A 24,841-nucleotide genomic window follows, 5' to 3' on the forward strand; every position below is an offset into this window, starting at 1 on the left:
CCCTTCGCTCGCTCCGCTCGCTCGGGTTCAGTCGCGTTCATGATATTCAGTGCAAAGAATCAATATAAGAAGTGTGTTTAAATTATACCATTTTATAGGCAAATTGTTCAATAATAATCTACATCAAAACATACTGCTACCTTAAACAAGTGGGACTGTTTCACGTCGATAGAACGAGCAAAAACATGCATCAAATTGCACCATTTGCGACATCAAAATGCAAAAAGTTCTTACCGTGGGAGGGGGGACACCCCCCTCCCACACCCTCCCCTCCCCCTTCGCTCGCTCCGCTCGCTCGGGTTCAGTCGCGTTCATGATATTCAGTGCAAAGAATCAATATAAGAAGTGTGTTTAAATTATACCATTTTATAGGCAAATTGTTCAATAATAATCTACATCAAAACATACTGCTACCTTAAACAAGTGGGACTGTTTCACGTCGATTGAACGAGCAAAAACATGCATCAAATTGCACCATTTGCGACATCAAAATGCAAAAAGTTCTTACCGTGGGAGGGGGGACACCCCCCTCCCACACCCTCCCCTCCCCCTTCGCTCGCTCCGCTCGCTCGGGTTCAGTCGCGTTCATGATATTCAGTGCAAAGAATCAATATAAGAAGTGTGTTTAAATTATACCATTTTTTAGGCAAATTGTTCAATAATAATCTACATCAAAACATACTGCTACCTTAAACAAGTGGGACTGTTTCACGTCGATAGAACGAGCAAAAACATGCATCAAATTGCACCATTTGCGACATCAAAATGCAAAAAGTTCTTACCGTGGGAGGGGGGACACCCCCCTCCCACACCCTCCCCTCCCCCCTCGCTCGCTCCGCTCGCTCGGGTTCAGTCGCGTTCATGATATTCAGTGAAAAGAATTAATACAAGAAGTGTATATAAATTATACCATTTTATAGGCAAATTGTTCAATAATAATCTACATCAAAACATACTGCTACCTTAAACAAGTGGGACTGTTTCACGTCGATTGAACGAGCAAAAACATGCATCAAATTGCACCATTTGCGACATCAAAATGCAAAAAGTTCTTACCGTGGGAGGGGGGACACCCCCCTCCCACACCCTCCCCTCCCCCTTCGCTCGCTCCGCTCGCTCGGGTTCAGTCGCGTTCATGATATTCAGTGCAAAGAATCAATATAAGAAGTGTGTTTAAATTATACCATTTTTTAGGCAAATTGTTCAATAATAATCTACATCAAAACATACTGCTACCTTAAACAAGTGGGACTGTTTCACGTCGATAGAACGAGCAAAAACATGCATCAAATTGCACCATTTGCGACATCAAAATGCAAAAAGTTCTTACCGTGGGAGGGGGGACACCCCCCTCCCACACCCTCCCCTCCCCCCTCGCTCGCTCCGCTCGCTCGGGTTCAGTCGCGTTCATGATATTCAGTGAAAAGAATTAATACAAGAAGTGTATATAAATTATACCATTTTATAGGCAAATTGTTCAATAATAATCTACACTAAAATATACTGCTACCTTAAACAAGTGGGACTGCTTCTCGTCGATGAAACGCGCAAAAACATGCATCAAATTGCACCATTTACAACATCAAAATGCAAAAAGTTCTTACCGTGGGAGGGGGGACACCCCCCTCCAACCCCCCTCCCACCCCCTTCCCTACCCCTTCGCTCGCTCCGCTCGCTCGGGCTCAGTCGCGTTCATGATATTCAGTGCAAAGAATCAATATAAGAAGTGTGTTTAAATTATACCATTTTATAGGCAAATTGTTCAATAATAATCTACATCAAAATATACTGCTACCTTAAACAAGTGGGACTGTTTCACGTCGATAAAACGCGCAAAAACATGCATCAAATTGCACCATTTACAACATCAAAATGCAAAAAGTTCTTACCGTGGGAGGGGGGACACCCCCCTCCCACACCCTCCCCCCCCCCCCTCGCTCGCTCCGCTCGCTCGGGCTCGGTCGCTTCGCTCCCTCGCAGACTAACCGCCCCCCCTAAGATCAAATCCTGGCTACGCCGTTGATGACACCCTCAACTCTTCTAATTTCTGCATACGTGATATGTGACCGATGTCACCGCTTCAAGTCATGTGAAGGTTTCCTTTAACAGTCCACAGCTTACTTCGTCATAATTTAACGATAACATCGCTGAGTTCATTCCTCTTTTTAACTCGATTGAACATGGAGTGGAATTTTCCTTCAACCACAAACATGAAGGTCACATTATTTCTATTGATGTGATTGAAAACCGTGACTAGGCACTTCGCACTACAGTGGTGAGTCTCTTTCCCATACATTTTTTTCACAGATTTTTTTAGATTTTTTTAGATTTTTTTTTTTTTTGCTAATGGTAAATTCACCACTGTTTGGAAAAGTTTGCCTACTTCCTTTGATAGAGAAAATCACTGATGAAAAAAAAACAAAAAAACATTCCATGTTCAAGCTGAATGTGACGAAAAGCAGAATGGGTCAAAGTTAGCATGGGAGCGGAATTTTCATTAAAATATGACTTAGAATAATTATGAAATCTATATATAGTGCAGTTTAATATGGTATCACGAATCAGCTGCGATCTTGCCAATACATTTGTACAGAGGGAGACAACTGATCAAAATTTGTCATTGCACAACATCTTTGCTTCTCGACAACATGCCAAACTAATTCTTTCATGATTTTTTTTTTTTTTTTTTGAGAGGGTGGAGCGTTTGATCTCCACAAAATGTTCACCTTCGTTTTGTGAAGACAAATCTACTGATGTCATCACAGTCACTTTAAACATGAAGCTGAGTTTCCTTTAAACAAAAAAAAAAACAAAAAAAAAAAAGGAAATGAATGACTCCTGCATGCTTTTCAAGCGTTTTGTCCTTCAACAGGCACAGCGTGTATCCCATGCCCCCTTTGGCTGCTGATCACCTCCTATTTCCCGATCGGTTTCCTCCCTCGGGATGACGTACTTGATTGTATACAGTATTGTAACAGGTTTTGTTACATATGCGTCAAGCTTGTGTCGTTCTAGCCACTCGTTCGATAATTTGGATAAGATCAATCACATAGAACTCTTTCACACTCAATATGCATGTATGTATGTATGTAGTAGGCCCTACACATATTCATCTACATATTATGAAATACACACATCTATTATTTGAGAGAATGTTGATCAATAAACTGACGAAATGAAAAAAAAGAAGATAACAGAAAATTTTCATATTTTCTTGTTAGACCAAAAATTGGGTCCAAAATAATTGTCTCATTTATCATTTATATCATCCCCACTCTGGACCAATATTGTGTGTAGGCCTATGTGCTACTAATTATGTTGAGATGGTGAAACACAAAATTGAACTTAAACTACTTTTTACAAAGCGAAGAAACTATAACAGCAACACCTTGTGTCACGAAGTTGTCGGTGAAAGTAACAAAGTTAGATAGTAAAGAATCCCTCGTACAAAATATGATATCATTGACGGTCCGTGGGGAACATTTTGTCTGATGGATTAGCTCTTTTAAGGCTTGTTTCCCCCCTCATAGATTAAATAAAGAGTAAAAATTTAACAATGCTGACAAGAGAGAAAAAAAAAACAAAAAACGAGCGAACAAACAGAAGTTTCATCACGTGTTATAACAAGATACAGAATGCCAAGTCTAAAGTTTCGAGTGAGACGGTCTTGCAGCTGTATCATCTGCAAAATAACAAAAACAAAAACAAAACAAAACAAAACAAAACAAAACAAAACAAAACAAAACATAGTTTTGATGACGTATTATATTAAGAAAAAAAAAAACCCGGGAGATTTGTGAGGTGAATACGTCTTTCTCTCATTGACTTGCATGATAATTATGATTGTGACTAATTTACTGCTTCGCGAAACAATGTGAAATTACCTGACTTTCTTTTTCGAAGGTCCGATTCTACTTTATAGCTATTTTGGTGGGTTTTTTTTTTTTTAGTTTGCTCCCAAAGTGAACTAAAAACAAGAAGCAAACTTTCCCTTTAAGAGGCATGAAATACGTCATTGGTATTTAAATAGCACCAATGGAAATAACTTAGAAATCTATTATCGCTAACGTAATGGTCATTAAAAGCTAAAACTTCAGACTTGTGTGCAGATCGGATTAGTTTATTTTACTTTGATCGAGTCTAGAAACTAACGCATGTTAGGGACGACGACAGAAAGACTGTATGAAAAATTTTTCCCATTATACTGTCAATGATTAATTAATGCAATGACGGAAGCAAATGTAATGAAAAATTAACGATAACTAAATTTGACGTTACTTTAACTGACAGAAAAAAAGAACCTGTTGATGAGAGGTTTGGTAACGGGAACGAATACATCAGCAGAACACGGAACATGAAAAACAAAATGCTCTTGATTCTTTGTTTTTCTCGATCGTTAAATGTGTATCAGTTACGTCCTGTAATTTCGTATGCCTGTTATTATGAACGACTTCTGGACAGGGCAGAAGGGAAAACGGAAGAAGGACAATTTTCTTCGAATTAGGGGGAGGAAAATCAAACTTCTCGAATAAGAGTGACGACGTGGCATGTCAGGGTGACATTTCCGAGTTTTTGATGAGTTATTTTTTTTTTCACTGCCTTTATACAATCTCTTTGCGCTTTTTTTTTTTTTTTTTTTTTTTTTTTTTTGCGATGCCATGCGCGTGAGAAGGGCAGAACAATTTGCTAACAGACGGGAAATGAACGGGAGGCGAGCTTGCGTCAAAAGCGCACGTGCATGCACTGCACCGGTCTTAACTCCCTTGTTTTCTCGCACGTACGGAGGTGACAAGAGTGTGAGTGAGAGAAAAGAACTGAGGCATTTCTTCATTTTTCCTTTTGAAAGATGTAGACGGATAAAAAGGATAGGGGAAATCAGACTTCCCCTAGGAAAGATAATCGTCCATCACCACCAATCAGGCTGAAAATGTCCGTGCATGTGATGTGTCGCGGAATACGCTCCGATGCCAATACAGTCCAAACCCTTACCCTTGTTACTTCGTAATCCGGTTTCCTAATATACAGTAGGACTGACAGGCAAATTACTGCTCACTCGAAAGTCAACCTGACACTTGTGGGAGAGAATATTGGCACCTTCTTCAGCTGCAGAGATAATTGGTGCGTGGGTGCTCCCCAGACAGACACAAACTTATGTTTTCTAAAATTGAAACAGAAGAAAAGGGAAAGGAAATAACAATTAGATATAATTGGACTTTTGGATAAGTCACTCTGCGCAGTCTTTGTTAAATCAATTGCGTTTATATATAAGTATAGTTCTCATATATATATATATATATATATATATATATATATATATATATATATATCTTATGCGCATTTATGGCTTCTTACACGACTCCATTTAACGGCGATAGTAGAGGAAAGGTTATTAGCTATTCTTTAAAAGATTAAGAGATTGAAGACGTTAAGTTTTATTCCTAGTAACTTCTTTTTAAATTTAAACCCTCTCATAGTCTCTCTAACATAGCATGGAGATGCGGAAAACAGGTCGAGCCATGTAACATAAACTGCTGATGAATGCAAGAGGAAAGTCAATGGCCCGTATTAAATATGTTGGATTTTATATCAAACCTCGCTCTCAGTGCGCTCTTGCAATGTTGTTTAATTGTTGCTTAAATCGGGTAAACCCTGTCTAACTCTCAGTGACAGAATTTCAGTCTGTAATGTAGTGCAATTTCTACGCAAATTTAGACCTTGTGAATGATATGTAGTTTAGGTTGGTTCCAGGAATGGTATAGGGGCGTGTTTCAGGGCTGATACCTTAACCAATATTCAAACATGAGTTTTTATTAAACAATCATTTGAATATGTGACTCAATGGCAGCGTGATTTTTACTTTATTTGATGACATGTGAATGTCCTGTGGCCTTAAAATGTGTGCTTCTGTTTATATTTTGATTCTACGAGCATAATGACAATCAACCTCTTGCAATGTGTATCATAATAACCTCATTTCGCTTCATACCATGATCGAAAATACCTGTATAACTGACAGCTTACATGAGATGATTGTATATACCGTATAAATCTCAGCAGAATAGAGATTATCATTTTGAAGGTGCTAAAAAACCCCACCGTTTCTTAAAAGCTTGAAAACCTATTGATATGTGTAAGTGTACAGATATGCAAACTGCTCTGAATATTGGTGTAATTTGATCAAAACGCAGTGATACATCTAGAGACAGCCCTGTCTGGTTCATTAAACGCATTAACCAAGACGCATCGAAGTCTGACACTATTTTAAAAAACTTTATTACGACATGTCAGATCCGATCTAATTCGTGGTTTCTCAAACGGGATCAACCCGGAGAGTGCGCACGTGCCGCTGAGGATTGCCCCGACCCCGCCCACTTTTCGGGCTCTCGCGCAAATTGATATTGTTGTATGGTTCCTGTTGTGACGTCTCGAGAGAGCAGTCGGAGAACTCGAGACCTGGAAAATATGTCACCGGTGTAATTATTCCACGGGGCATCATTTTCACGAGCCATCTCCATACACGGTATACCCCTCCCCCATCTCTTCTTTTTTCCCTCAATTTCTCACTCTGTGTTTTTCTGTCTGTCTGTCTGTCTGTCGCTGTATGTCTCCCTCTCTATCCTTTCCTTTTCATCCTCGTCCACTATCGTTCATCTCTCTCCCATCTGGTTTCTCAATTTCTCACTCGATCTATCCATCTTTCTTTATTATCACATTCTGTCGGTCTGTTTGGCTTTCTTTCTCTCCTTTTATCTTCATCTTAGTATAAACCTTTTTCCCTCCCTCTTTTTCTCATCTCTCTCTTTCTCTCTGTCCCTACCCCTCTCATCTTTTTAAAAAAAATCTAAATCTGTCTTCCTTTCTTCTTTTTCTATCACCTCTACTTGTATCTGCCGACAGCTCTTTCCTTCCTTCCTTCTCTCTATCTCTCTCCCTCTCCTGACGTCATGCCTCGATCTGATTGCTCCTTTTCCGTCACGAATATGCCCAAAAAGTACGGAGAACCCCCTTTTTTTTCTGCACGAGAATATGTCCTTAATCCCGTATTAATATCATATTCCTTTGTATTGACATCTCAGGGATTTCTCGCACCTGCCCTTCGGCCCTGACGCTATCCATGGGTAAGTGTGTAATTGATGATAAACACGAGCTATAAACGTGACAAAATTTGACTGGCGTCAGCGCAGGCTTATTGTGACCAGTTTTTAAAAAAAATAACTTAAAGGGTGTCAGAGTAATATTACGTTCCAACTTCCGACGCATAGGCTACATTCCTAATGCTCTCTTCCTTCTTCTCTCTCCCTTTCTCTCTCTTTCTTTCCTATAAAGGCAGAACAAGCTTGATTAAACAGTAAATCCACACAAGGATCTTTAATTACAACAATAACAAAGCCAAAAGAACCTTACAGAAAGATGTTTGGATTGTAGACACGTTAAACCCGACGACTTTATCAATACTAATTTGACCTGAAAACATTCCATATACATTGTATCTTGTATCCTGCCATGATACTGCCTGTAAAAGGCGGCTTAGTGTTGGGCCTAAGTTATGGCTGTCCAAGTGTGGTGTTTACAGGGTCTTGGACTTGGCTGAAGAGTACAATAATCGATTCTAGTTTAGGTTGTTCTTTGTCTGTTCACTTAATTCAGGTTGAAGGTTTGTAATCACGAATTTTAACATCTTTCAGTGCAGAAAGTGCTACAGTAGTTATCAATACCTCTAATGCATCCAGTGCATTTGAACGTGAGAAGATAGGCACCCATTTCAAAGTAATTTGGGGTACAATCACAGCTTGATTATCCATAATCTCTCATTCTCACAATTTAGATTGGATCAAAGAGCATGAAATTCTGACAAAATTGTGATCAATTCAATTTCGTGCCTGATCTATATCCCCTAGCTACATTAAAAAACTGAATCACCTTACACTTCAAAAAAAAAAAAAAAAAAAGTTTGATGGTCAGTAAAGCATAGTTTTTTTTTGTTTTTGTTTTGTTTTTGTTTTGTTTTGTTTTGTTTTTTGCACTTTGCCTTCTCATCAAGTAGTCAACTGTCCACGGAAAAATCTTTCATCTTTTTTTTTTTTTTCACACACCAAAGAACTTCTGGTTTGACTTCATCACCCTCACTTTTGTCTGCTAATGTTAAATAAGGAAAAGGGGAAAAAAGTGGGGGACAAAATTTGATGTAACACATCCAAACTTCCCCATTGTTAACCATCAATCTGTAAACACTTTAAGTGTTAGTCATTGAAAAATACCAATTCATATGAAAAACATTATTTTTATATATGCCACAAATCATCCACCTGTTGACAATATATCTATTTGATGTATCTACCTCATAAAATATACAAGTCCATATTCTGACAGATGCATGCTGAGGCGGTTTGCTACACTTTTTTTTAAAGTAGTTATTCTATTAATTTGATCATATATGGAGGAAGAGTTCACCTAAATCAAATAAGTGATTTTCACAACATATTCAGACGTTATGCATACCTTTTAAACAAAGTCTGTTCTTGACAACCTGAAAGCTTTTCCGAGGCTTGTCCAACATAGCAACAATGTATGCAAACTGGATTCAAGCAACTGAAATTCATTACGAAGAGCGGGTTAATGGAATAGCTTGTCTCTATGTTCTCAGGAATGAAACATCCATAAATTTGAATACATTACAAAAACAGCCTATCGACCCCAAAATAGTCTTCAACCAAACAATATAGTAACAAATCACAGTTCATGTCTGGCTGATGATTTACAGATTAATGCAAAATATTATGTGAAGTAAAGATGCATCCACACTCACATCTAACTGGTACATTCATTGAAAAGATATTTATGGCTATGAAAAAAAATGGTAAAGATTTTACATGTGTATATGCTGTCCAACTTCAGAAATATTCCCACTTATTGCGTTTGCTGTTAGACTGTTTTGTCTGACATAATCATAAAATAGCCGGTTAGAACCTTCAAGTCTGTCAGACAAATGTTGACCTGTTCATTGTTATGGCAAGGATTTACATTGTGCATTTCTCAAATAGTTCTCAAACACATTCAGTCCGCAGTGCGTGCAAAAATTGGGAGCTTTTGATTGAAGACAAACATGTGTCGTGTGCAAATTTCTGCCAATAGCATAGTTACAAACTTGAAGTCCTGCGTTCTCTCAATTCTACAACAGCAGTAGGTCAAAATGATAATGTTCTAGAATCACCGACGCAGAGACTCCAACCCAAAGTACCTTCTGATCTGGAGATTCTCCCACCTGAAACCCCTACCAAACGGGAGACTCAAAGTTGATGTGTGCGAAGCGCGAAATTCCCAGGGTTCTAGATGCTCTCTGGTGCTATCTAAGACTTATTTTTTCAACATACGATAGAAATATGTAAGAAATCCTTTCCAACGGGAGACAAAGAGCCAGGGCGGGAGAAATTAAATCTCAAACAGGAGAACGGGAGATTTTGCAAAAATGGGTTTTCGGCGGGAGATCTCCCGTCGAAAACGGGAGAGTTGGAGTCTCTGCCGACGTAGAAAGGAACAATGCTGTTTATGATGTAATACACACATTTCACAAAAACAGCGCACTCACACTGCGCGAAATTATGCGTAGTTTGCTCCCTGATATATAATTCAAAGTTTGAGCTCCCACAGATTATTGATGTTTTACTGGTGTTCATGTCACTTCATGGAATTTGGGTTTTCCTGATCCTCAAAAGTGTCAACAAGAAATTCGGCCAATGGATACAGCAAGACTAGTGTCATGCATCAGATTTTGACCAATCACAGACCCAGAATTCCGGTACGAACCTGAAAGCAATAGTTTTTTAACTCCATGTCAGGAATATAAATGTCTATGAATTTTGCTGATTCCTAACCCATATTGAAATAAGATTGAGAAAAACATTCCCTAAATGCACTACGATATACACATGTACTTTAACAAATATAGCATACACCATACAAGGTATCTTAGAGGGGAATGGAAAATTTCATGTCATTTTTTTGTGTGTGTCAAACATGAAGGATTTTTTTTTTTTGAAATACAACACTGAACTTTGACAGTAATTTTGATAATCCAGATTCTGCTTTTCCATTTTATTTTTATTATGGGCATATCCGTTGATATTTTCTCTTTCATTTGATGGTAAAATTGCCAAAAACCGTCTAGAAACACTTGTTCTACATGTACATGTTTATGATCATGTGTCTACATCACGTACATACAAGCGCGTCTCAGCCATGCATACATCTTGAATAAATAGGCACAATTTCACTCGCGCTGCGGACTGACTGAACAGCAAATAAGAATTTATGCAAATGAGTGTGCTGATGTCATCACCTTTATGTGAAAGTTGTTTGTGGATTATTTTCACTGGGTAATTAAGACAACAATCTGAACAATAAAGTCATTCCTTTGTCCTCAGCAGCAGCATTAAAATCACTGTCATTTACTTTCCTCCAATATAAACTGGTAGAATAATGACTGCATTGATAGAATTACCACTCCAAATTTGGTTTACTCATATCTGCCATGGCTGCTTCATGTGATATGTGTTGGAATAAAATATGACTGTACTAGATAGACGTGAACTTCACATGTTGCCTCCATGCAGCCAGATGTGAACAGCAGGTGCATTATGGGCACCCAAGCCCCTCCCACACCAGTTTCGCTGGTACATGGTTGAAACATCAGTACATAAGTACAGAGAGGAGCAGCAATTCACTTGAAAACATGTTGCTCATTTATTACGATTTCTTCCAAGATGTCATCTAAAACGTTTTGAGCTCTATACATATTGACAGCCCACCATATCTTCATTACTTCCATTATCATGATGGTCAGTATTATCATAATTTTTCTAATCAGCATCTTTATCATTTTTCATTATTACTGTAATTATCACTATCGTTCTTATGATTATCATCATAGTTGTTTTCATTATCAATATCATAATAATCATTATTATTATAACTTGTTGAATTAGCAATATTGTGCTTTTTGTGATGATGTGAGTATTCCTCCACATATTGCACACCTATGTACTAGATCCCAGGGGGTTGATATGCACGGTATACTGTATACATCATATATTTCAATGGGTTTTTATTTTCCCCAAATTTCGCAAGTCATGTGCCATTCATGAATTTTACAACACGCAGAGATATCAACTCTGATTCCAAATGAGCAATAGATACTAATTTTGCTCTCTAAAATGAGTGAATAGTACCAATTTCACTGTTCATGTGATTCCTGTATTCCATGATCCTGAATCCAACTAGCGGAACTGTCACAAAGTTCTAATTTGTGAAAAAGTAGACTCGCTAAATATATGGTGTATACAGGAACTTTGAGTCCCCCGTAAGATAGACCTCGCTGACGCCAGAGGAAAGCTTGGTTCTCTGAGCACACCCAATCACTTTGGGGCTTTCTATTTTCACTTTGTCTTCCTGATGAGCCCTTTCTCTTGATAGTGAAAGCATTTTAAGTCCCTTTGCCATAGCAATAGCCTAATTAATCGAATGAATGTGAGGCTACTATCATGAATTTATGACTTGGAAAGAGCATGATTAATGACGGGTCAGTGGCTTTGTGTACTGTAATAAACTCTTTCTATCAATTAATCAAACCCCATACACGGATATTTGCCAGTGAGTGTTTTCTTCAAGAATCAGGCAGGGGTGTCCAATGGAACACTCCAGTTTCTCCCTGAGAAAAACTGATGTAGTTCATTTCAATATATATAGATATATATATATATATATAGAGCACTAATGACCACCATCCAAGGCTATCTTCTGGAAAAATTCAGATAAGGGAAGCAAATGGAATGGAGGGCTACCTCATTCTTCAATGATATTTGGTGCAACGCTGCACACTGGCACTGGTCTGATGGTCCAGGACCAGTAAAAATCACTGCCAGACCAGTAACTCTTTGAGGAATAAATCAGTAAAAGATGGAAAAACTGGGTACCTACTGGTCAGACAGACAGGTTGGTCCAGGAAAATAAATGGGTTAGTGTGCAGCCCTGTTTGGTGACAAACAACAATCACAGATCCTCCACAGTCACTCACTGCCTTGTGGAATAGTCTCTTCTGGAATATGATGCACTCACTTTTCTTCATTTTCTAAACAAAGTTCCTTGACTTTCCCCACATCACCAGGCTAAACAATCCCATCCTCTTTTTGGATCACATCCACTTAGTTCTTGTTCTCTCTCCCATGTCCTTGTACAGAGAGGGCGGCCTGAGAGAATGTCCGGTGATGACTTAAGTGGCTGGACAGAGAGTGATGGTCAGTTTTGAACCAGCTTTGTGATCCTATGGTCATCTGTCCAGCTGAAAAACACCAACCAGTGACCTTACTCTCCGAGGTGAGTGCTCCTGTTGGTTTGGGAAGCTGGTGTATGTTCTTTGAGAAGGTCACTCTTAGAACTCAAACTTCAAACTCTCGCCAACAACTTCTCCGCTGTATGATGCTGTAGATGTCAAGAATAATTTAAAAGAACAAAGCAAAACAAAGCCAGGTATTAATATGAAGAGAAAGAAAAAAGATGAGGTGTAAAGAAGAACGACAAAAACATACATAAATTACTGGAATTATTACACTTTCTGTAAAATGTTGACTAAAGCTTGCAAAAGGTGTGAGCAAATATGCCATAGAAAATAATAGAAAAGGATAGAAAGACACAAATGCAGGGAAAGAAAGATAATACCAGGAAAATAGAAAACAACACAAAAACACACAAAAGGAAATGTAACGGCTTGAATTGCTTGTCAAATGTGTAGAAAGTGATGCCCAAATTTGCATACACTATACGTAATTCTCACGATCAAGACCAATTTCTAACATTCATAAATAAAGTTATTTCTGAAACTAGAAGATGTAGTACTGTTCACTCTAGTGTTTAACAATGCAGCATTAGGGTTCAAATTTGGGTGCTTTATTCAGACTACATGTGCATTTTGTCAAAGAAAGAAAGTCATTGAGGTAGACTTCTGGGTGGAGAAACACTCAAGCGGAGCTGCAGGATGTTTCAGCGCTGTCATAGTCCTATAACCTCCCACTCACCATTCTCCGCCACGTGGTGGGAGGAACCAACGATGCAGTCCTTCAGCTCTGTGTTCCTGTAGATCTGGGCGTCTGGACAGATGACTGACCCTTGGACGACGCACCTTGGAGAGAGAGAGAGAGAAAGAGACAGCAGAGTGAGGAATCGTGTCAAGATTATTGCTAGATGTGCATTACAACCTTCACCGCATAAACCCCCATATCTCAAGTTTACTCTTTAAAAGACTTCCTGGAATTTCCTTACATAGATCTTCTGAGGAGACACACATTGGTCCATGCTGATACAGAAATATCAATGTACTTTATGGGAAGGTAGACTATCTTTACACAAAGTAAGCTCAGATATACACGTATCTGGCAGGTAGTCATGTAGGTATTGAAAACATGTAGGTGGATAATACATGTATGTGGATACACCTGTATTAGTAACAGCAGCATAAGGCACAGCTGTAGCTGGAGTTCAGTAAATATTTTGTGATAATTGGTGTATACAGTAGTAATAGTGGCAGTAAGAGTAGAAGTAGAAGTAGTAATAGTAGCAAAAGTAGTAATACCAACTAGTACTAGTAAAAGTAAAAGCAGTAGTACTTGGAGTAGTAGTAGTGGTAACAGTACCAATGAGAGTAGCAACAAAATTACGGATCAATATAGAAGAAGAGCAGCAGCAGCAGTAACAAAAGTAGTTTTAGTAACACACACAACAACAATACAATCTAGAACATGGCCAAATGAATTCCAACATGTAGCACATAATTTTGAAATTCACAGCACTATGTACTTAATTTTCACAGAGTAAGCACACCTGATAGGTGCTGGGGTGGGGTGAGGGGGAGGGAGTGGGAGGATAGGACATCCAACACCTGATGTGTCCACTCACCCTTCGTTAATGGTCACATGGTTCATGATGATGGAGTTGGCTATCTTGACCCTGTCGCCAATAGTGCAGTGTCTGCCGATGATGGAACGTTTCACGGACACCTTATCCCCAATAGTGGACCCCTCGCCAACCACACAGTCTTGACCGATCTACATTCCACCGATGAAATGGGGATTAAAAACAGAATATTCTGTACTGTCATAGCAGTATAATAGCAATATAAAAATACTTCGATAATGCATATAAGACAAACTGATATTATAGAAAAGTGATGCAATGAATGTGAAGCATGGGTGTGGTCATTGGGTATGTAAACAGCAACCCAGAATGTCAAAAACAAAAAAACAAAACAAAACAAAAAAACGCAACCCCATGCCAACTGACATCTATGCATATTTCATCAAAAATGCACACAGTCATCATAAAAAAGACAGCACAGATTTCTGACTTGATGTTAATTTCCAACACAGTATGTGCAATATACCATATTTTATTACACCTTGGAATTCACTTCCACATGACCTGAAAGACTCAAGCTCCATAACATCTTTTAGGAGTAATCTAAAATCTTATTTGTTTGGCATTGCGTTTTGAAGGCAGACATTAATATCTTCTTATTCTTCTTCTTCTTTTATGGTATATATGTAATTTCAGTCTTTTTGCTTTGGTGTAAAGCGCCATAGAAATTGTATGTATTATTATGTATTATAATATATTTGGCAAATTTGTAAGTCAACGGATGTTTAATAAAGTGAACAACTCTCTATTTAAAACATTGCCTCTGTTATTAAACAAAAGTACAGTGTTCAGTTTCCAAGGTTGGAAACTGCTTGCATTCTTTCTCGTCAAGGAGTCATACTGAACTCTAGTGCTATGACTGTGGTTTTTGATTGCAAATTTCCACCACTGTTGGAATTGTCCTACAAGTCTTCAAAAATATGACATTACAATAGATAATACAGATGTGAGTGAATGGCAAGAAGCAACGTACATGCAGATCTGGGACTATTTCTTCTCTCATTAGCCTACTCTTAAAAAAAGTGACATCATAACTGGGATGAAGGTGTATCCCTATAGAAACCGCATTCCCAAAAAACTCCACAGTATATCATTAAAAGAAGATGACAAAGAAGGTTTTTATATATTTTTCAGTCAGTCCAGAAGGTCCCACACACAAGAAATATCTGGGAAGAAGAGAAATAAAGAGAGAATGCCTTTGCTACCAAAGAAACTCCCCTTTCAATCAACTACAAAAACATGAAAGGTATCTCACATATCAAATACATTTTTTTTTCTCCAGATTGTGTCATGAAAAGAAGTAGAAAATTTGGGTTTGTTCATAATTTGATTTATATTTCAAGTCGCTCTGTAAAATAAAATAAGGATAAAATAATAACCGCCGCAGGCTGTAAATATTTGAAAAAAAAAATGGATTACCACTAATGATATTCCTTCTCCTTCTACAAAACAAACATCAAAAATATATCAAATGTCACATATCAAATACTTTGGCTTCTTTCTTTCTCTTCTTTTTTTTTTTTTTTTTTTTTTTTTAGTGCATAAAATTGATGGCACATCGATGACATACATCATGATCCCTGTGTCAAAAAGTAACTCGCATGGCATCAATCACGGCACCAGAAGTGCCAGGCACAAATACAAAAAAGGAATTGAAGAAAAATATGTAGCTTTTTTTTTTTTGCTGAAGTTCAAAATAGAATCCCTTCTCCAGCTGCTGCCATTTCTTGTTTACTCCATATCCTAAAACACCATCTGTTTGCATAAATTATCAATGGCAAATGTTTTGACAACCACGCATTATATCTAATCTATTGTATGTTATCAAGAAAACACATAAACAGGGCAGGTGATAAAATGTGCTCATACCTTTCTAAGAAAGGATCCCACCTCTCATAATTAGGATGAAAAAAAAAATAGCAAGAAAAAAAAGGAAATATTTCTGTGGATATCTTGTCATTCTTGGGGTGGAGGTCGCAAGTGTTTCATAAGTAAAGGAGTATTATACTCCCAAAGAGACCATCTTGAAAAGTACTTTACAAAACATTTGCAGTTGGAGGTTGACTGCAGTCTTTCAATCACACACATATAGATCACCCCCTCTGAAGAAAAATAAGGAAAGAAGTAAAAAACAGTTTTTCTCAAAATCCATAACTTTAAAATACCTTCATTTTAATCCCATGTGCAAATAAATATGTTGGCAACTCTAGGATTGTTTACTGAACTCTCCTTTGTACTTTTGCAAACGAGTTTGACAAAACAGTTCTTGAACTAGCTTGCTGTGATACATTTATTTTCATAGCACACACACACGCACAAAATCTCGGGTTTATCCAATCTTTTGAGCAATTGTCAATAAAGAATAAACACCTGCAAAGCGAGTGAACAAACTCTTATCCCCCTTCATCCCCCCCCCCCCCAAAGGCTGGCTGCCATCATGCTTTAAATATTCCTGTTAGAGTGCTCACATAAACCAGGGAGGTGTAAGAAAAGGAGAGACAACTCGTTTGTAATTCATGCAAACACATGTTTGGTTTCAAAGCGTCACAATGGGATGTCTAGCATTCCACTATACGCTTTGAAGTCATGTTCTGCACCGCTCTAGTTGCAAGGCAAAGTTCGGAGACGAAGAACGCATTTCACCTTTTGTTGAAATACAAGCTTTATTCCCCCGTAAAATTTTAAATGAAATACTCGAATTGATTAAGAGTAGTTTAGGAAAGAATTCAATAATATAAACATGTATTTCTAGTTTCTTCGCAATGCGCAAATCGAAATGAAATGAAAATTAGGCCCTCCTAAAAACCTAATATTTTTCTATGATGCGCACATTTCCGCATGTTAGTTTTCTATCCTTTAATCTGGGATATTTTGATCTTTCAAATAAAGTACTTCGCTAAAGCGTGCACCAGCGTGCTTTTAAACTATTTGCTGTTAAAATTGTCAGTTTTACACTGCATTTTGATTCGCTGCTCCAATGCAAGGTACACAAATTCATTGTTGCCATCTCATTGAAAGAGAGAGAGCAAAATGCAGTAGGGGCAAGTATTTCTAGATGTCCCGATTATTGATGCTCTCTTTTGTCAAAGCACCTGATTTCCACCTGTAATTAAGCGCATAACTTCTCGGCGGTGCCACGCATCCTTCAAAGGAGAGCAGGAGTTGTCTCTCCTTTTCTTACACCTCCCTGCATAAACCACAAACGAATGACATACTGTACGAGCTGAAATTTTCGCGTACAGATATTTTCGCGAATTGGTCCTTCGAGGACATTTTCGCGTGTTGTTAATTTCGCGGGTGCGAGGGTCTAACTGAACTTACTTATTTGCGCGTTGTTATTTTCACGTGTTGTTATTTTCGCGATTCAAAGGCGATTCGCGAAATTTCACCGCAAAAATTTCAGCTCGTACAGTATAATAATTTTATTCAGACATTACACCATTTGATACACAAAATGTGTCACACATTCATTGGTAGGTAATAGACTGTTTTGTAATTTATCAGTATTTGTGGATATTTCTTTTCCTACAGCCTGGCAATGAAACATTTCATTCACCTGCTCCCTGCCATTATAGTAGGACAGATACGTAGCAAAAATTGGTTGAGATGCTCACATCCGGCGGAAAGTATGAAATTTTGCATATAGGGGTATTTTGAGGTGCTGATATAAAAAATTGCCGGATCCAAAAGATCTAACCACGGGGTCGGCCACCATTTTGAATTCTGATATGGCCGCCGTCAAAGATCCCTATTTTCAGTTCTGAAGGACATAAGCCATTGAAATTTGATGCATAAAAGCGTGGTGATATGTGGAGATATGTGAGCATCTTTTTCACATATCTCCCCCACTATTAAGTTCCATAGGCAGGTATTCAACTAGTTGTTGCCAGGTCAGGCAAGCCTCTGGCAAACTTTGAGGTTGTTATGTTTAATAAACCTTTGTGAATGAAGCATGCATAACATCTGAAGGCATTACAGAAACGGTCTATTAGCACTCAAATTCATGGACAATTTTTTTTTCCTAATGGCCGGGAAGCTTGTCTACTTAAAAGTGTTAAATTTCAGTACTGAGTTGTAGGAATTCAGTTTGCATGGATTGGTTGTTGGTAGTGTAGGGGCGCCTCAGGCAAACTCATGCTTCTCAGGCATACATTTCTTCTTGTAGATGTCTGCATGAAATCTGAATACGTTGTTAGGCTAGTCTATTACATTCACGAGAGCCAAGATTCATGTATCACAATGCACGCGAAAGTTCTTGTCTACACTATAATGTATTGGATGCCAGTGGCAATTAATTTAGTGAAAATTTCATGCCATGAAAAAAGGCCGTCAGCTCAAATTCGTGAAAATATCATGCCTTGAATATTTCTGGCATTACAGTTCTGCCCAAGTTCAGTGCTCCTCATACAGCCAATATGGTACCCAGCATTAATGTAGAGCTCTACGTAGATTGCTCGCTGGCACAGTTAACAAACACAGGCCATGAGATCAGGAATACCAGACCCATAGAGAAATACCCATAGAGATTCATATTAAGCAAGAACAACTAGAGCGCCAACTCTCAGTACGCTTGCACTCCAAGGCCCTGTGAGTATACATGGAGCACAGACCACTACCTTTGAGATAGGCACAACTCTAGTAAATACAGAGACATCCCTTTCAACACTATGCTACGAGTAATGTGCAGTGTGAAACCTCAGTTATGGCCCAATGGGGCTCATTTATGAATTTTCTACATTACAAAATCTTTCGATAGAGCAACTCATGAACCTGGCACCTTTTTCTCTTTATTCAAATAGTTTTTATTTCTTTCTTTTTTTTTTGAAAGTTTTTTCACTCCATGTGATCTGAAAGTTGCTGTCAATTCCATGTCAGTTTGTGTCCAAAATTACCACCAAGACTCAGTTCCCTATCTTTGAAAAATATAAAACTAGAAAAGCACTCTGAGAGCACAGACCTCCGCCAAGCAGCTACTTTCCACCGATGATCTTGCTCTCCTTGCATAGAGATCAATGATTTCTACCCATATGTATGATGCTGAAAAATCGCTGATTTCCCAATATAGAAGCCTTAGGGCAAGGGCTAGTTTTTGCTAGGGCAAGGCCTTGCCCTAGCAAAAACTAGAGCATGCACTATAGTGCACGTATGAAAACCTACAAAATGCGCAGCTGAAACTCCCACGTTCATTGACCCTACCTGCCAAAATATCAAAAATCCTTCATAAAATCCATAAAAATTTCTGGATCACTACCAAAACTTAATCATGTGTTACTTGTATCATTCTAAACCTTTCCTGCAAGTGTCATCCACATTCATGCACAACTTTTTGAGTTTTTTGTAAACAAACAAACAAACAAACAAACCAATGGTAATAACCTCCTCCCTTGGCGGAGCAAATCACTTGTTGAGCGCAGAAATTGTATCAAATTCTACTGTGCTGCAAGAGCTCCTTACTGTGATTTCGCTACGGTGAACTAAATAATCATAATGAATAAATATTAGACAAATATCAAATTCATATAAATCATCTTCAGTAATGGCATATCCTGTGCTCTGCAGCACTTTGATGTAGCCTGTCCTTTAAAGGTTGTATTTCTATGATGATCTCACGTATACTGCCCTCAACAGAGCAGCAATTGTCATTTCAGTTGCATGATATTCCATGGCAATGCACTATGAATGCTGGCGACTCCACTACAGGTCTTTGCAAAATGGGATGGGGTATGTTTTTATTGACCATGTGAGAACAGACATGCTCCTATTCTCGGCAAAAGGCAGGCAACATGATCCCGTCACCAAACCGCTCAGAAAAAGATGCAACTGCAAGACTGAAGATTGAAAATATCTTGATAATCAAGACATTCCTTGCTGATGACAGAATTATTAAAGTGTATGACTACACTTCAAGGCATGGGTAACACAGCATGATGCGACCTCTGTACTACAGGTAAACAATCAAAATGCAAAATGGAGTGAATATATATATGCATTAAAAATATGATGCATAGCAGGAGAAAATCATGTTCTGTGGACTCACGGAAATATTGGATTTGCGTTCCTGTCAGCAGAAACAACAACGACAAAAAAGACTTATGAAATATCAAAAGAGAAATTGTGAGAACACCTTTTACAAGCTATGATACTCTAAATGTACCTCTTTAAAAAATACAAGGTGGGGGATATGTGGAAAAATAGTCTCAGTACAAGGCTGCTAAATGAACAACCCCATTATTTATGGTAAACTAAAGAGACAATAAAGAAATGGTATAGTTTTGGTTGAGGTGGCTGGCTCCAGGTTTCCAACTTTTTCTTATGAGATAATGAGAAACCTCTTGTGAAATATGAAACAGCATACAATTCTAAGAGGAAATCAAAAGTTAATTTGATGAAAATTGGTTTTGAAATGGCTGAAATATCCCAAATAAAGCAATCCTAATAAAAGGTGGGACCCACTTTCTATTAGGATCACTTTGCTTTACTTTGTTGTTTGGATATCTCAGCCATTTAAAAACCAATTTCAATCAAATAAACTTTGAATTCCTCTTAGAATATCTCTTAGAATTACATACTGTTTGATATTCCATAATTGGCTTTGTAAGGATCTTGCAAAAAGTTAAAAGCTGAATCCCATCTCAACCAAAACTATACCATCCCTTTACATAACCTGAAGTGAAGTAGTAACCATGATGACATTCTCAATTATACAGCTTTCATAAGAAAAGATGGGGTTACTTTTCATACAAGCCACTCACCTAGCACCTTGCTGATACAACACACTGAATGAGATTGCATCAGTGTATGAAAAGTTTGCTCCTTTAATAACTCAGTGGCATAATTATCTACCAGATTTATCAATCTGGCTTTTGATACCCGCCAAAAAAAAAGGAAAAAAATAAGAATAAGCACACATTAAACGATGCAAAGTCAACACAAATTGACAGTTATTGTTGCATCGGGATGGACAGCCAGAGTGCAGATCTTGGTAGAATCATTGTATCTATGGGGCCTATATATGGACACCTAAACTGGGCCTTTTTGTCAATTAAAATCAGCTGCAAAAATAACTGTTGTTTTTTTTTTTCTTTTGCTACAAAATATCACATCTCATATTTCAATGAATTACTACTTTTTTTTTTAAGAGGCTGGTGCATCTATGGATCTTTGCCTTTTGGAAACAAAAAATCAAAGTCATATGCCATAATTTGGCAGCCACAGAGTTTACCTTCTGCAATTGATGTTGAGTTGGGGGTGGGGTTGGACAGTGAAGATGAGGCAGTACTGAGCAACATTATTATTTAAAGATGGAGATGGGTGTAAACACTTACCCCTGCAGATTTGCTCCTGGTGACAGAGGGGTGTATTAGTGGTTCCTCACCCAGTAGATGTTTTTGAGCTGTCACCTGGAGGAAAGAAAAAATTTAGAGTAGGAGAGAGGCAAGTCACATCAATATAGGGGGTTTTCAAAATGTTTTGGCTGCCCGAAGGCCTCCCTGGGGGTCGGAATACAACATCTTGATATTCATCAGCATGCTCACTAAATGTCACAATGATTTTTAAGTCAGCATGTCTATTTGAAGAAAGAACTGAGCAATCTCTCTTATGTAACAATTGCTTATTTGATAAATGATCATTATAATGATTTAAAGTAGATGATCATCATTATAACATGGATCTACTGTAAAAACCATGACAATTACCCTGCTGTATTTATAGGTATCTCACTATATTAGGGTACAAATGCAAAGAAATGTAATTGTAAGAGTTGGGACCTACATACTACCCTTATAATAAGAGTGTTTGTTCTTCTCTATAACAAGGTTCTACTGTACTGTCTTTGCTCATGCAAATAACGAGCTATTGCATAAAACAGCAAAGCTTCATGATTGGAAGTCCCACATGTTAAAAACACACACACATATGCAGGAAGAAATGTGATTATACAAAAGAATATAGTGATTCCAACTTGTATCCATGTTCAATATTATATATATATATATATATATATATATATATATATGTAGACCTGAGTGAAAAAGGATTTCCAGTCATTCAACTAGACCCAATGATATGGATACACTTCATAAAAATATTAACTCCATAGGTTTTTTTTGTTTTTGTTTTTTGTTTTTTTGCTTCAAACTCTCTAGCTACACCACAGATGACACTCTGGCTCTGTGTGGTGTATATAGTAGAGCAGATAAGCCGAAGAATTGTGCAAAATTTGACTAAAGCATGAAACTTTCACCATTGCTAGTACATGCTATAAGATTAATTTTAAGATCGGGAGGTAAGTCTGAATTGACCTCTGATGACCTCTAGAGGTCAATGACCTCAAAATCTAAGAAAATTGATATTTTGCGTCATTGGTTAATGATAAACACAGTAATGATGTACTAAAACTTAATTTTTGTCACTGTGAAATTGTCTTTATGTTCCACAGAGCCCTGACAGGTTTCTACCTTTGACCTCTGATGACCTCCAGAGGTCAATGACCTCAAAATGTCAGAAAATTGATATTTTGCATCATTGGTTAATGATAAAACACAGTAATGATGTACTAAAACTTAATTTTTGTCACTGTGAAATTGTCTTTATATTCCACAGAGCCCTGTCAGGTTTCTATCTTTGACCTCTGATGACCTTCAGAGGTCAATGACCTCAAAATGTCAGAAAATTGATATTTTAATGCGTCACTCATAACTGAAACACGATAATTATGTACTAAAAACTAATTTTTGTAAGAGGAATTGCCTCAATGTTCCACTGAGCCTTTCGAGTCAGATTTCTACCTTTGACCTCTGATGACCTCAGATGACCTATGATGAGGCCAATGACCTTAAAATGTCAGAACATTGATATTTGGTGCAATTGGTTGATGACAAACATGATTTAGGTGTTATATTCATTTGTATTACAATTGAATTGTTTTCCTATTCCACAGAGCAAGAGAAATTACTCACGTGTCTCTACCTTTGACCTCTGAGGAAGGTGACAGGTCAATGACCTCAAAATATCAGAATATTGATATTCTATGTATAGTCAATGGTCAACTTTAATACCCGATGTACAATCATTTATGCTATAATAGAAGAATCTTGTCATTCCATGGAACATTGGTCATTAGCCTGTGCGTTATATCCAACTTTGACCTCTCAGGACAATGAGAGGTCACTGAGGTCACATGTGTAGGCTTACCTGTATTGATGTTTGGCTTCATTGGTGTAATCGTAAATACTTAATCATGTACAAATCACGCATTGATGTTTTGATCAAAGTATGTATGCATATTCCACAGAGCATTGGTTTATAGTAACAGGTCTCTGAAATGTGAGAGGTCAATTACTTCAGAAATAAAGCTTAAGTTTCTTGAGTGATGGCAGTGACCTCAAATGCAACTGTTATGTTTGGGTTAGTTATGTAGACTAGCAAATATGGCCATTATCTCGACACTCGAGGAAAACAAGGCCCACGAGACTGATCTACAGAATGTTTAATCTATTCAGTGTAAGTCTCATAGATCTTTTCCCCCATTTGTCGGACTCATTATAGGACTGGTTTGCCTAAGTGTCAAGCTCATGGGCAATATTTGCATAGTTTCCAGCTGGTGGGCCTGTATTGGCCAGTGTAAAGCTGGTGGGTTGTTACAGTATGACTGCGATGAATGACTCATGGTCCTGGAGTATACAGTCCACAGCTGCGACATCATGGACCATCTTGAACACTTCGACATACTGTGAGGCCCAACATGCATTCCACATGAAGCAATCCTGTGTATTGCAACTAGCTATTGCCATCCGAGACCTACCCAGGGAATAGATAAGCATTCATGGCAAACCATGGAGAAAGCGGATTGTGCAAAATATTTTGGAGTTCCAATAGGAGGCTCAGCTGGAATCAAATCGCCACAGCAGCTTAAAAAGGTTATACTTCAACCAAAGACTCTCTCCAGACGAAGATACGAGTATCATAAAGTTCAGGTGTTTTGCTACTCCATGCCGCTCAGGACTGTCCTGGAATATGCATGCATCTGGGATCCATTCACCCACGTGAAACATCATGAAGTTTGGAATGATCCAGAGAAGATATGCACTCTTTAGCTGCAATGACCATCATATGCAAAACAAGCAGTGTTACAGCCACACTTGAAAAACAAAACAAAGCAAAACAAAACAAAACTACAATGGCAATCCCTGTAAGAAAGTACAGCTCAGGCAAATTCAGCGATGATGTTCTGCATCAAGAACCCCACAATATCCACTCCGCAGGAAGTTGTGGCTCTATTGCTGCATTCTTCAAAAAGGGCAAATGACCAAAAATGTCAGGCATCATTTGCAAGAACACAAAGTAGGCCTACTCCCAAAAAAGGTGGCGGCTACTCTCGGCCACTGTCTCTTGTATCTCTTTGAAACACTTCAGGAGAGAGATACTCAATATTCAGCTCTGTTATTAAAGATACATATGTCTCTCTTTTTGTTTTTGCATTTGTTTGTTGTTTTTTGCTTCATATAGCTCTTTGGATACCTTCTTTAACCAATTAAGAAAAGGTTCAATGGCAGAATATTACAAGATTACACAGTATAATGAAGAAGAAGAACAAGAAGAAGAAGAAGAAGAAGAAGAAGGAGAATAGGAAACGAGATCTGCTGTCAATGATGCAGAGCCAATACCAATCAGTTCCATGGCAGATCTTAGTCGGCACTGCAAAGGTTTGGATGTCTCTCTCTGTTGACAAAGGATATTCTAAAGCTCCAAGTAAGTCCATGGGGTGGTTTACATTGTCTGGGCATAGAGGGTTGGGTTGGGTATATGAGGATATGATGCTTTGTTATAACAATTAGGTCTGAGATATCTATTTTTTATGTTCGTTTTGACCATCCCG

The 24,841-nt window shown here is 38.1% G+C and overlaps 1 protein-coding gene across 1 annotated transcript in view; it reads right to left on the minus strand.

Annotated features, from left to right (window-relative positions):
• Positions 1–11,807: 11,807 nt before the first annotated feature.
• LOC140236817 (translation initiation factor eIF2B subunit gamma-like) overlaps positions 11,808–24,841 on the minus strand; it is a 38,253-nt gene continuing 25,219 nt past the window's right edge. Inside the window, exons 8-12 of the mRNA XM_072316754.1 lie at positions 21,288–21,362; positions 20,000–20,020; positions 13,945–14,093; positions 13,068–13,171; positions 11,808–12,474 (exon numbers count right to left, since the gene is read on the minus strand). Of these exons, the coding sequence (XP_072172855.1) occupies positions 12,425–12,474; positions 13,068–13,171; positions 13,945–14,093; positions 20,000–20,020; positions 21,288–21,362 (399 nt within the window). The 3' untranslated portion in view covers positions 11,808–12,424. The remainder of the gene's footprint in view (positions 12,475–13,067; positions 13,172–13,944; positions 14,094–19,999; positions 20,021–21,287; positions 21,363–24,841) is intronic.

The sequence above is a fragment of the Diadema setosum genome, chromosome 13 (assembly GCF_964275005.1).
Source record: "Diadema setosum chromosome 13, eeDiaSeto1, whole genome shotgun sequence".
Taxonomy (NCBI): Eukaryota; Metazoa; Echinodermata; class Echinoidea; order Diadematoida; family Diadematidae; genus Diadema; species Diadema setosum.